The sequence below is a fragment of the Ornithorhynchus anatinus genome, chromosome 3 (assembly GCF_004115215.2).
Source record: "Ornithorhynchus anatinus isolate Pmale09 chromosome 3, mOrnAna1.pri.v4, whole genome shotgun sequence".
In the NCBI taxonomy this organism is placed as follows: Eukaryota; Metazoa; Chordata; class Mammalia; order Monotremata; family Ornithorhynchidae; genus Ornithorhynchus; species Ornithorhynchus anatinus.
In genome coordinates, this window is record NC_041730.1 from 126,543,689 (window position 1) to 126,558,116 (window position 14,428).

Here is a 14,428-nt window from a genome sequence, read left to right on the forward strand (position 1 = left end):
CTATACTTATTATTACCATCAGCACATAGTAAGTGTTTAATACCACTATTATTAATAAAGATAATATTTAGGTACTTTCTCTGTCCAAGCACCGAACTAAGGGCTACAGTAGATTCGAGACAATCAGGTCCTACATGGGTCTGATAGCCACCCATTTTGCAAATGAGGGAGCTGAGGCACAGAAAAGTTCAGTGGCTTGTCCAAGGTCACCCAGCAGGTACATGGTGGGGCGAAATTAGAACTCAGGGCCTCTGACTCCCAAGCTCTAGCTCTGTTTAAGACCAAGGTTGGCTCAGTCTCCCTGAGTCACACCAGTCTGTCCTTCAGAGATCAAAGGCTTTAAAAAGACAATTGAGCATGAAGACACTTTTCCATCGTCTTTTCCTTACCTTGGCCGTTGCTTTTTGTGGGGTCTTGCTGCTACCGGACTCTCCAATTTTCTCTTCTTCTTCCTCCTCTTCCTCAAATAGGCTCAACACATTCTTAGTTCTTCCCTTTACCTCTTTCTCCAGAGGAGGCATCGAAGCAAACAAATCGGAATCCTCCCTCGGTCCTGGAGCGGATGCGGCTGCAGGTTCTCCCTTTCATGGGAGAGACAACGTGGTGGGGAGTGGGATAAGATTTGGAATTTGGAAAGGGCAACAGTGAGGCACAGACCTTCTGGCATCTTCACATTTGTTTCGAAATTCCAGAATTATTCCAGAAACACAGTGAAGAACATTCAAGATAATCTCCGTCTGGGCAGGGATCGCATCTACCAACTCTACGATAGCAGCCTTTCCCAAATGCTTACTAGAGTGCTCTCCGCACACTAAGCACTCGATAATTTCCATCGATTGACTGAGCAGCTACCAGTTTTCCACACGCTCACTTAAAATATCCCAGTGTCTGTTCATTCGTACCTCTTGAGTGCTTACTGAGTTCAGAGCACTGCTCTAAGGGCTTGGCAGAGGATAATATCAACGGGCATATTCCCTGCCCACAGCCAGTTTACAGTCTGGGGTGGGAAACAGGCGTTAATATGAATATTGTGGTAATTAATATAAATATGAATTAAAAATACGCCCACAGACCAGAGTGTCTACTATGTGACCTTGGGCAAGCCACTTAACTTCTCTGTGCCTCAGTTACCTCATCTGTAAAATGGGGATTAAGACTGTGAGTTTCAAGCGTGTCAACCCGATAACCTTGTATCTATCCCAGCGCTTAGAACAGTGCTTGGTATACAGTAAGCGCTTAACAAATACCATCATTATTACTATGGCCCTGGACCTGTCACTGTGAAGATGAGGCCTACAGAAGGAAAGAAGCTATAATTTTCTTATTTAGTCACTCGTTCATTCATTCAACTGTATTTATTGAGCACTTACTGTGTGCAGAGCACCGTACTATGCGTTTGGGAGAGTACCCCTATTGTCTATCTCCCCGTCTAGACTGTAAGTTCGTTGTGGGCAGGGAATGTGTCCATTTACTGTTGTACTGTACTCTGAGTGCTCAATAGTGTTCTGCACACAATAAGTCCTCAATAAAGACAATCAAAAGAAACAAAGCTCTGATGACGAAAACTCCCACACTCGGACGGGTTTGATCAGAAGTCAAAACCCAAAATCACTAGGCACGGCTGTACTCGGGGAACAATAAAACAGGAACGATACGCTGAACAATTAAAGACACATGCAGCAGGCTAACTTTCAATGGTGGCCAGGCAAAGATAAGAGAGAAGCAGTAAAGGGAGGCAGAGAAAAATCATTCGGAAGGATACTACATACCTAGCGATATGCAAACTGATCTACGAGGAAATAATTAAGAAAGGCCAAGAAGGACAAAAGACGACTTGGACATCCAAGGAAAAAAAAAAGGCTCACCTTCCCAGGCATTTTGAACACCGCAGCTTCTCCCACTGTCTTCCCGACACTCTCTGCCTTCTCATCCACTGATTTCGCTGTCCCAAAAGGAGCCGCCTTCTCTTCCTCGTCACTGAACAGTAAGGGCCCTGCCGCAAGGGTTCGTTCTTTTTCCTACCATATGGGAGAATCGTGCTAGTTACAAAGCCAAAGGATGATTTATTGTATTGGGTGCCGGATGGAACATACACAAGTCAAACCCCAGTGCCAATGGTCACTTTCTTTTCGACGGGACCGAGTTCAAGTTGTGGGGAGAAGGGGTCAGGGCAGTTGACGGAAGTTTTTAGTTGTGTTTTTGCATCACTGTCCAATGCAATAGGCTTCCTGAGGGAAACAAGTTTTAAATGGGGATTTTTTTTGGGGGCGGGGGGGGGGGGCGGTCGTGCCATCATTGATTCTTGGGAATTTTCCCTACTAATTTCCCTTTGGAGCTGTCACTTTAGGAAACACCCCCAAGAACTTATTTTTCCTTAAAACCCAAATGACAACTGTATGGCAAATCACGTCCATTTCCCTTTCCTTACTCCCAAGTTTACTGCATGCATCTTGGGGATTACAAAATCCATGTTACCACTTCCTCCCGTGATGAATTGTCAAGGGAGAGTCCCGTCTCTAACTCTGTCTCTTCAAATCGGAAAAGTCATTTAAAAACCAAATGCGGAAATTGAGTTTTACAGTTTGGCACCCAGGTTCCTGCGTTGGCTCCATCGACTTGTCCTAGTGCTACCGCAGGTCACAGGAAGGTGCTTACACAATAAAGGCTCCTGAGTCCAAACTCGTGACTAGTTAGAAAGAAGGCAGTGAGGCCGAGGGAAAAAACCACTAGGAGAGCAGTCAGGAGCCTCTGTTTTAGCTCTTCATTTGCCACTAGGCAGGATGTGTCAGGGGATAAGTTAGCATCGCTGTTTCCCTAAATACGACGTTACATACAAGATTATTAGAGAATGTAACTGGGAAGCAGTGTGGCTTAGTGGAAAGAGCCCGGGCTTGGGAGTCAGAGGTCATGGGTTCTAATCCTGGCTCTGCCACCTGTCAGCCGTTGTGACTTTGGGCAAGTCGTTTCACTTCTCTGCGCCTCAAGTTATCTCATCTGTAAAATGGGCATTACGACTGTGAGCCCCACGTGGGACAACCCAATAACCTCATATCTACCCTGGGGCTTAGAAGAGTGTGTGGCACATAGTAAGCGCTTAATAAATACCATTATTATCATTATTATTATGGGACTTGTTAAGTTTTATGGGTTCTAATCCCGGCTGCACCACCTGTCAGCTGTGTGACTTTGGGTAAGTCGCTTAACTTCTCGGTGCCTCGGTTCCCTCATCTGTAAAGTGGGGATTAAGACTGTGAGCCTCACGTGGGACAATCTGATTATCGTTTCTACCCCAGCACTTAGAACGGTGCTCGGCACATAGTAAGGGCTTAACAAATACCAACATTATTATTTTTAAGTGCTTACTATGTAAGAAAAACAATTGTGATATTTATTAAGTGCTTAGTATGTGCCAGAGGCAGATACTAATATGAATAAGTGATTTATAATATATAATTTAAAGCAGCAGACACGTGGCAGAACTGGGATCAGAACCCACATCCTCTGACGCCCAGGCCCTTGCTCTTTCCACTGAGCCATACTGCCGCCTGACCTAGGGCAAGTGAGAATCTTCACTTACAAAATGGACATTCAATATCTGCTCTCCCTTCTAATTGGACTGTGAAGCCCCACATGAGACAGGGACTGGACGCAACCTGATTATCCTGGATCTACCCCAGCACTTACTACAGTGCTGGGAACAAAGTAAGTGCTTAACAAAATAACCACAATTAATAAGTCTTGGAAGTCAGGGGGTCTGTGTTCTAATCGTGGCTCTGCCTGTGCTTAAGAAAAATCACTATTATTATTAGAATAATAATAATTATGGTACTTGTTAAGCACTTACTATGAGCCAAGCACTGTTCTAAGCACTGGGGAGGATACAAAGTAGTCAGCTTGGACACAGTCCTAGTCCCACATCGGGCTCACATTCTTAATCCCCATTTTACTGATGAGGTAACTGAGGCCCAGAGAAGTGAAGTGACTTGCCTAAGGTCACCCAGTGGAAATGTGGCAGAGCGGGATCAGAACCCAAGACTTTCTGGTTACTGGGAAATTACTATTGAGAAGCAGCTGGGAAGTAACTGGGAAGTTACTATTGAAGATAGAAATAGGAACTGGGAAGTCGCCAATCCAGACAGAGAAAGAAATTTCTTTAAGGCCAAGTCCTCGCACTCTGGACCCAGTGCTAATCACAGTGCAGGAAGAGGTGCTGATGTCATAGCTATCTAAACAGCAGAGAAAAAATACCATCGATGCAGGAGGAGCCGATGATGAAGGGGAGCCAAAAAGAGAACCTCCGCTATCAGCATCTTCTTCAAACAAAAGAGATGTCTTCTGGCTCTTTTTCTGACTGTAGGGCAAACAAAACAACCCCGACTGGTCAATCAAACAATAATAAGGTACCCCCAAAATACTTGTAACTAAATATGAGATCTCAAATACAGTTATAGCAAACCTGCTAAACAGCCCTCCAGACAAACTATAAATTCCTTAATAATTTTACTGCACTCTCCCAGGCACTTAGTACAGTGCTCTGCACCCAGAGGCTGGTGTTCAATAAACACCTCCGATGGACTGAACAGTTCCTTTTTCTTTCATCTTTCCAGTGTGCAAATTCTTTTAATCCATTCCAGGGTCCACTCCCACCGATCCCCCAAGGCTATTTTTTTTCCCTAGACTATCTGGCCAGGTGGTTAGTAAGTTTTTTCGGATAGGGAGTACTTTACACCTCCCTGACATAATTTCATTTCGGTGAGCTTGCTTGCCCTGCTTTAGGTGGGTTGCAGAGAACTAGGGCACAGCAGGACCTAAATGAAACATCCTGCACCTAAGAGAGGGACAAGGTGGAGAGTGAAGAGCACAGTCTCACAGGATGTCGCCCATTTAAAACATTAAATGAGATCTATTTTTAGGTAGGTCATCCTATACTTTACACTGTAATATCAATAAGACTAAGAATTGAAAGGTACTGCGTAACCAGAAGCCCCATGGCTTTGTGTACATATATAAGCCACGCTGCTGCTTGACCCAATTTTTATTATGGTATTTGTTAAAGGCTCACTCTGAACCAGGCACTGTACTAAGCGTTACAGGGGTAGATAGGAGACCATCACGCTGGACAGAGTCCGTGTTCCACCTGGGGCTTACAGTCATAATCCCCATTTTACAGATGAGGTCACTGAGGCACAGAGAAACGAAGTGACTTGCCCAAGGTCACACAGCAGACAAGGGGAAGAGCCAGGATTAGAACCCAGGTCCTCCTGAATCCCAGTCCCGTGTTCTATCCACTAGGCCATGCTACTTCTCTCCTTATAATAATAATGATGATGGTATTTGTTAAGTGCTTACTTTGTACCAAGCACTGTCCTATGAGTTGGGGTAGATACAAGGTAATCAGGTTGTCCTTATACTCTGCCGTTCCCCCATCTATTAATTTATTTCAATAACTGCCTTCCCCCGTAGATTGTAAGCTGCTTGAGGGCAATCAATCGTGTTTATAATAATGTTGGTATTTGTTAAGCGCTTACTATGTGCAGAGCACTGTTCTAAGCGCTGGGGTAGACACGGGGTCATCAGGTTGTCCCACGTGGGGCTCACAGCCTTAATCGCCATTTTACAGATGAGGTAACTGAGGCACAGAGAAGTGAAGTGACTTGCCCACAGTCACACAGCTGACAAGTGGCAGAGCTGGGATTCGAACTCATGACCTCTGACTCCAAAGCCCGGGCTCTTTCCACTGAGCCACGCTGCTTTATTGAGCACTTACTATGTGTAGAGGGCTGTACTAAGCCCTTGGGAGAGCACAATACAACAGAACGTTCCCTGTTCCCAAAAACCTTATGGTCTAGAAGGGGAGACAAACATTAATATGAATAAGTATTTCATGAAATAGAACTTAAAGAGAGGTGCTGTGGGGCTGGGGGTAGGGTGCATATCAAATGTCCAAGGGTCACACACTGAAGTGCACAGAAGATGCAGAAGGGAGAGCGAGTTGGGGAAAAGACGGCTTAACGGGGGAAGGCCTCGTGGAGAAGGGTGTCTACCAAATCTCTTGTATTGTCCTCTCCCGAGTGCTTAGTATGTGTGCTCTGCTCCAGAGCACTTTGTACATAATTGTAATTTATTTCTACTAATGTCTGTCCCCCGCTAGACTGTAAACTCGTTGTGGGCAGGGAATATGTCTGTTTACTATTGTACTGTAGTCTCCCAAGGGCTCTGTACAGTGATGCGCACACAGTAAGTGGTCAATGAATACGACTGAGTGAGTGAATGAAGGAATGAATATTCGTCTCTCCCCCTCTACACTGTAAATTTGTTATGGGCAGGGAATGTGTCTAATTAGCGTCTCCTTTAATGCTAACCTTCTCACTGTACCTCGATCTCATCTATCTCGCCGTCGACCTCTTGCCCACATTTTACCTCTGGCCCGGAACACCTTTCCTCCTCATATCAGACAGATAATTGCAATCCGCCTCTTCAAAATCTTATTGAAGGCACAACTCCTCCAAGAAGCCTTCCCTGACTAAGCCCTCCCCCCTTATCCCTGTCCCTTCTGCGTCGCACCTACTTGCACCTTCATTCATCCTCTCTCCCATCCCCACAGCACATAAGCATATATCTGTCATTTATTTTATCTATTTATGCATTTATATTATGTGGGCAGGAATGAGTCTGCTTGTTGTTATACTGTACTCTCCCAAGGGCTTAATACACTGCTGTGCACCCAGTAAGCGCTCAATAAATACGACTGAACGAATGAATGAAAATAAATAGAACTAAACTGATTACCTGTCCTTGGTGACGACAAATAAATCTTCTTCATCATCCTCCTCAAACAGGCTGGTCTTTTTCAGAGCTTTAGCCCCAGGTCCTTGCCCACTGCTAGTTTTCACTGGGTCTCCTTTGGCACTGACATCTGAAGCTGGGGTAGGCTGAGGTCCAGTGACGTGCCACTGATCCTGAAAGGATGAGAGTGCTTTAGGGGAAGGTTACTTCCTGACTTGGACCATTAATAATGTTGGTATTTGTTAAGTGCTTACTATGTGCAGAGCACTGTTCTAAGTGCTAGGGGAGATACAGGGTAATCAGGTTGTCTCATGTGAGGCTCACAGTTAATCCCCATTTTACAGATGAGGGAACTGAGGCACAGAGAAGTGAAGTGACTTGCCCACAGTCACACAGCTGACAAGTGGCAGAGCCGGGAGTCGAACTCATGACCTCTGACTCCGAAGCCCAGGCTCTTTTCCACTGAGCCACGCTGCTTCGGCATCCTTGCAGTCAGCCCTCTGCCTTTCACCCACACTGGGTAACGATTTATGCTGGGCAAGTATTAGATGTTATTTGCTGATGTTAGAATTTGCTGATGTTAGGTTGGAATGTGTCCAACCTGCTTAACTTGATTCTACCGAGTACTTGGAACAGGGCTTGGCACATAGTAATGCTGATGTTATTTGTTGTGCTGCCAGGGAAGCTGCTGATAGGACACAGGGCTGACTTAGAAAAAAAAAATCCATTCTTCATAACACCTCTCTACCCTGAATTCAACTTTCCAGAACCTGCTACAGTGGAATAATTACTCTGGGATAGGATAAGGCCATTTCAAACTGTGTTCCACAGTATCGATCAAGGTATTTATTGAGCAATTACTATATGCTGGGCTCTATGCTAAGCTCAGATGAGTATAATACAACCAAATTAGTTCCCTGCCCACAACGAGCGTACAGTCTAGAGGATGGCCAGCAAAAATAATAATAATTATAATGATGATATTTGTTAAGCGCTTGCTATGTAGCAAGCACTATTCTAAGCACTGAGGTAGATACAAGGTAATCAGGTTGTCCCGTGGGGCTCACAGTCTTAATCCCCATTTTACAGATGAAGTAACTGAGGCACAGAAAAGTGAAGTGGCTTCCCCAAAGTCACACAGCTGACAAGTGGCGGAGCTAGGATTAGAACCCATGACCTCTTGTGCTCTTTCCACTGAGCCACCCTGCTTCCTGCTGATCAGAACAAGATTCACAAGGAAGGGTCAGACAAGTCCTAACTCTTCCCAAAAGTCATTCTATATGGCTGAATACTTCAAACTGTGGCCCTGCCTATCCATTCTCCACGCCCGTCAACATTTGAACATAGTCTAATGGAATGAGCATAGGCCCGGAACAGCAGGGTTCCAACCCCGGCAACGTCACTTGCCTGCTGGGTGACCCTGGCCAAATCATTTTACTTCTCAAGTGCTCAGTACACTACTCCACACATAGTAAAGGCTCAATAAATACCATCGATTGACTGATTCTCTTTGCCACATTTTCTTTATCTGTAAAATAAGGGATTAAAATTCTTGTTCTCTCTCCTACTTAGACAGGGAGCCCCACTTGGGACAGGGCACGTGGTCCAAATTGATTACCCATGTATCTACCCATCCTGAGAAGCAGGGTGGCTTGGTGGAAAGAGCACCGGCTTGGGAGTCAGAAGAATGTGGGTTCTAATCCTGATCTGCCACATGTCTGCTTGGTGACTTTGGGCAAATCACTTCACTTCTTTGGGCTTTAGTTACCTCATCTGTAAAATGGGGATTAAGAGTGTGAGCCCCATTTAGGACAGGGAATGTGTCCAACCTGCTTAACTTGATTCCATCGAGTACTTGGACCAGGGTTTGGCACGTAGTAAGTTCTTAACAGGTACCATTATTATTATCATTATTATTACCAACCCAGCATTTAGAAAGTGCTTGGCACATAAGTAACCTTGGCACATAAGTAACCCTGCTTTTATTCTATCTACCCCAGCATTTAAAACAGAGCTTGGCACATAGAATGTACATAACAAATGCCAAAATTATTATTATTAAGTACTCCTTCCTCAAGTTCTTCCTTCTCTGCTAAACAACCTGTGGTTTATGACATTTTGGGTTAAATATTGTGGGTGACAAAGAAATGAGGGGGAAAAAATGAATTCTGAAATAATAACTTTTAGGAGTGTATTTTAACATGCAAATTATCCAAGAATAGGCTGCCTCTATTTCCAGAAGCAAATTATAAACAAATCAAGGGCAGGGATATTTACATTCCAACCAAATATTTAAGGAACTTGGATGTGAGCCTCAGCAAAATTTCAAGAAAACTCAGCCAAAGAGGGACAAAGAAAGGGAACAGCAAGGCTGCTGAGGTGGTCAAAATGCATCAAATGTTTTAGAGGCTCAGATGAGAGAAGAAAAAAGCTTCCTCATTAAAAGCATCATTTTTAAATGTTTATATCACTTGTAATCTGCACAGTTTCTAGTCACTAAGGACGCTTGGGTTTCCAAACACAAAATTATCTGTGCACAGTAGTCACTTCTTAGTCAGTGATTTTGCTAAAAAGTAATACTGGCTTGAAAGTGAATGAGTTCTGGGTCTTATAAAGATAAAATCTAAAATTTTTGCTCCCACGCTTCTGACTACCAGTTCTAGTTTGCCGCATATGGCTTGTTTAAAAGCTGTTTAGTCCAAAGAATCAATGCTAAAACTTCACCAGCATGGGTACAAGATTATTATTGTGCCTTCCATTTGATCGTATTTTTTTCCAGTCAGTCGTGCTTACTATTTTAATCCCTATTTTAATGTTGGTATTTATTAAGCGCTTACTATGTGCCGAGCACTGTTCTAAGCGCTGGGGTAGACACAGGGGAATCAGGTTGTCCCACGTGGGGCTCACAGTCTTAATCCCCATTTTACAGATGAGGGAACTGAGGCACAGAGAAGTTAAGTGACTTGCCCACAGTCACACAGCTGACAAGTGGCAGAGCTGGGATTCGAACTCATGAGCCCTGACTCCAAAGCCCGTGCTCTTTCCACTGAGCCACGCTGCTTACTGAGTGCTTACTGTGCAGGGAACTGTACAAAGCACTTGGAAGAGTACAAAATAATAAATAGACATATTCCCTGCCATCTGTTAAGTGCTTATTCTGTGTCAGGCACTGACCTAAGCAATGGGCTTGATGCAAGTTAATTGGGCTAGACACAGTCCCTATCCCACACGGGGCTCACATTCTCTGTAGGAGGGAGGACGATTTAATCCCCTTTTAAAGATGAGGAAACTGAGGCATAGAGAAGTCAAGTGACTTTCCCAAGGTCACACACCAGACATGTGGCAGAGCCAAGATTCGAACAGAACCCAGGACCTCTGACTGCCAGGCCCCATGGCTTTTCCAATACGCCACACTGCTTCTGTACACTTTCAGGCTATATGTTCGGTTTTGCCAGGTTATGTGTCTTCACTTTATGTTTTAGACAGAACGCAACGGTAATCAGGGGACGTTCTTCTCACAGCATGCGTCTTTCTGGATATAACATATGTGCATATAATAATGATGGCATTTGTTAAGCGCTTACTATGTGCCAAGCACTGTTCTAAGCGCTGGGGGAAATACAAGGTAATCAGGTTGTCCCACGTGGGGCTTACATTCTTAATCCCCATTTTACAGATGAGGTAACTGAGGCACAGAGAAGTTAAGTGACTTGCCCAAAGTCACCCAGCTGACAAGTGCCGGAGCCGAGATTAGAATCCACGACCTCTGACTCCCAAGCCCGTGCTCTTTCTACTGAGCCACGCTGCTTCTCCATGTGCATTCTGTCAGTCAAAACATACTAAAATTTGAGTTTTCCTTAGCAGAAGGTTCTATAAGAACTCGACTCCCTTGGGGATAACTGACTGTGCAGCCACTTACCTTGTCATCAATCAATCAATTATATTTAATGAGCCATTACTGTGGGCATAGCACCATACTAAGTGTTTGGGAGACTACAATATAGCAGAAATGGCAGACATATTCCCCCAGCAAGCTTACAGTTTAGAGCTACTACAGCTTATAGTCTTGTTATAAAAAGAAGAATCAGCCCACTAAATATCAGCAAGTATCCAGCGTCAAAATAAAGCTAACAACCACCCTCCCCCCACCCCGATTTCTCATTACAACCGTGTGCCTATTTCAAAAAAGCTTTCCTGAGCCTAGTACAGTCAAAACAGAATAAGCTCGTTGTGAACAGGGAACGTGTCCACCAACTCTGTTGTACTGCACTCTCCCGAACGCTCAGTCCAGTGCTTTGCACCCCACTGATTGCTATTCCTGATGGGCATCTGTGTAGAATATAGAAATGCTACTGAAACCCGGGCATGAGTCTAAAAATAAGAACTTTAAGAACAAAAGCCGTTCTCTGAGGACATCAAATGAATTGCTTCCAATTCCTTTTAGTGTCGGTGAAAACAACTGTACCTCCTCATCACTGCTGAAAAGCAAGGTAGATTTCTTTTTCTGAGTTTCAGATGGCTTTGCTTTCTCCTGTGTTGACTTCAGTAGAGAAGACGGTTGTTTCTTAGCAGGTGTGGTCCCAAAAAGATTATCCTAGGATAAGGAATTCCAAAGGCACCGCATTAATTTCCACCACGTGTCAAAACCCAAAACCTTAGTTTTAGTTGAGAAACCTTAAAAATGGCCTTAGAAATCAGTCAGTCATCAACTACCTAACCTAGTCATTATCTCAACAAATATGTATGGGAAAAATATACAACTACCATCTATATCCTTATAATACTACTAATAATACTTATTACATTTGTCATTAATAATGATAATAGTATTTAAGCGCTTACTATGTGCTAAGAACTGTTCTAAGTGCTGGGGTAGATATGTCATCAGGATGTCCCACTTGGGGCTCACAGTAATAATCCCTATTTTACAGAAGAGGGAACTGAGGCCCAGAGAAGTGAAGAGACTTGCCCAAAGTCATAGAGTCGACAGATAGAAGCCACTACCTCTGACTCCCAGGCTGGTGCTCTTCCACTAAGCGATGCTGCTTCTCCATAAACTACATATCCCCTAGAGTGGACATAAGTGAGTCGACTGAGTGAAATTTACCTCTTCGTCCTCATCGTCAAAGAGTGAAAGTGGTGTCTTTGGGGTGAGTTTGCTAGTGGGAAAAGATGTAGTTTTTGACTTATTCAGATTCTGAGCAGATGAAAATAAGTCCTGCTGGATCAAAAAACGAATAAAAAAAATCAGAAAAAGTTAATGACACTACATATCAAGCATTATTAAACCAACATCCTCCCTCTGAACTGCAACCCTCCACTAAAACATCTTTATGTACATGAATGATGAGTTTTTAACTTAGGACTTTGGGGGTCTGATATCCAGTAGCTCTGATCAATTCCTTCTTTCAGAGCACAACCGTTTCATTTAAGTGCCTAGAAGAAGGGTTTATTTGTTTTGCACAAGTGTGAACTCTATCCCCAGATGCTCATATCTCATCTGAGGTATCTTTGGATGGCACCTTAAAAACCCTACTAAGGTGACTGTCTGTGAGCCCCAAATGGGAGAGGGGGTGTGTCTGATCTATCTTGTTTCCGATTCAGTGCTTTGTACATAGTAAGTCCTTAAAAATACCGCAGTTGCCATTAGTATTAGGTAGACTAGCCCTGCGGAGACATGGGAACAATGGAATGCCAGAGCTTTTTCGAATCTGGACATATTCTGTAGCCTCAGAGAAGTGGGAAATGACTGAAAAGCAGCAAAGGAGGATGGGAGGACGTCAGAAACCGGTTCTGATAGGTTTCTCTTCTGAATTCGGTTGCTTGGACTTTCCCTTTCCTAGGCCCCTCATTGACTGAGGTGTGGCAACTCTGTGATTCCCCCCTTGGGAAACCTGAATGTGCTGTGCTGCCAGCCTCAACTCCCATTTTGAGAGCATTTTTCTGAAATGGTTCAGAAAACAGTCTTCCCATAGATTGTACCCGGGAGAGTATCGGGAGTTACCGGCCGGTTTTATCAGTGGAATCATAGTGGTGCATCTACTGACTCAATTTCATACCAGTAAATCTCTCCCACCCTGGATACCACCGAATCAAGAAAGGAGCGTGAGAATGCCGCATCAGGACGGCAGTTCCAAACCGAACCCCCCACCTCGGAGTCCTCTTCGTCGGAGAATAAACCTTTCTGTTTTTTGGAAGCCGTCTCCGACCCAGACTGAAGGTTTTCGGTGGCAACCTGTGTAACCTTAAAAACAAAAGCAGAGGTTTTAAATGCTGATCTTTTCAGAAGGCACCTAATTGAACTTTTAATCAGAAATTGAGCAGGCTGACTTAGTGTTTAGTAGTCAACTCTTCTGACAATTTTCTAATGAAATGGAAAGGCGGAGGTGAACAGGACAATGAGGAAAGGGAAACTCAAATCCCTCTTCGTCTACTTTCTAGAACTCAAAGTTAGGATTTCTCTCCTACGACTTGATACTATAAGTCCCCTTCCTGAAGCTGGAGGGCTGTTTTGCAGTGCAGTAGTACTTTGAGGAGGAGCTCTTTGTTCCACCAGCCACGCAAAGCCCAGGAATTAGGTTCAACAGAAAGAGAGGACTTCTAGTCTATCTTGCCGCCGACCCGTCACCCCCGACCTGCTTCTGGCCTGGAACTCTCTCCCTCTTCATACCTGGGAGACTATCAATCTCCCCACCTTCAAAGCCTTATTAAAGGCCCATCTCCTCTGAAAAGCCTTCCCTAAGTCCTCATTGCCTCTTCTCCCACTCCCCTCTGCATCCTCTTGCACTCGGATTTGCATCCTTTTGTCACCCCTCCCTCAGCCCCATGGCATTTATATACATATCCAATTTGCTTGTGTCCACCCCAGTGCTTAGTACAGTGTCTGGCACACGGTAAGCACTTAAACACCACAATTGTTATTATTAATATCACTATTATTATTACCCCAGGCCTGGGAGTCAGAAAGACCTGGGTTCTAAGTCCAACTCTGCTACTTGTTTGCTGGGTGATCTGTATCACCTTTTTCTGTGCCTCGGTTACCTCACTGGGGATTAAGACTGTGAGCCCTATGTGGTGCAGGGATTGTATCCAACCTGAATATCTTGTATCTACCCTAGTGCTTAACACAGTGTCTGGCACAGAGTAAGCGCTTATATACCATTAAAGAAGAAAAAATTAGCCCACAGGGTAGAGCATCTGCTTTTAGTTGCAGATGACATTGCATGGTGACAACTTTTATTCCCTCTAGACTGTAAGCTCATTGTGGGCAGGGAATGTCTGCTTATTGTTATATTATACTCTCCTAAGCACTTAATACAGTGCTCTGCATGCAGAGCATTCAAAAAATATGATCGAATGGATATCTGTAATTTATTTAGATAAATGTCTGTCCCCCCTAGACTATAAGCTCGTTGTGGGCAAGGAACGTGTCTACCAACTGTGTACTCTACTCTCCCAAGTGCCTAGGACAGTGCTCTGCACACAGTGGGTGCTCAGTACAATTGAATGAATATTGATAGTTTATTTAGTCAGATTAATATCTGCTTCTCTCCTCCCACTCAGACTATAAGCTCACTGTGGGTAGGAAACATGTCTACCAAACTGTTATACTGTACTCTCCCCAGCACTCAGTACAGTTCTC

The 14,428-nt window shown here is 44.2% G+C and overlaps 1 protein-coding gene across 6 annotated transcripts in view; it reads right to left on the reverse strand.

Annotated features, from left to right (window-relative positions):
* WASHC2C (WASH complex subunit 2C) overlaps positions 1–14,428 on the reverse strand; it is a 68,740-nt gene that overhangs the window by 17,118 nt on the left and 37,194 nt on the right. For 4 of the 6 annotated variants that reach the window (XM_029060169.2, XM_029060168.2, XM_029060165.2 and 1 more), the window contains exons 16-22: positions 12,938–13,030; positions 11,894–12,007; positions 11,252–11,380; positions 6,790–6,959; positions 4,249–4,351; positions 1,866–2,018; positions 390–581 (exon numbers count right to left, since the gene is read on the reverse strand). In XM_029060169.2, coding sequence (XP_028916002.1) covers positions 390–581; positions 1,866–2,018; positions 4,249–4,351; positions 6,790–6,959; positions 11,252–11,380; positions 11,894–12,007; positions 12,938–13,030 — 954 coding nt within the window. The remainder of the gene's footprint in view (positions 1–389; positions 582–1,865; positions 2,019–4,248; positions 4,352–6,789; positions 6,960–11,251; positions 11,381–11,893; positions 12,008–12,937; positions 13,031–14,428) is intronic. The other 2 variants (XM_029060171.2, XM_029060167.2) reach the window with 1 other exon arrangement.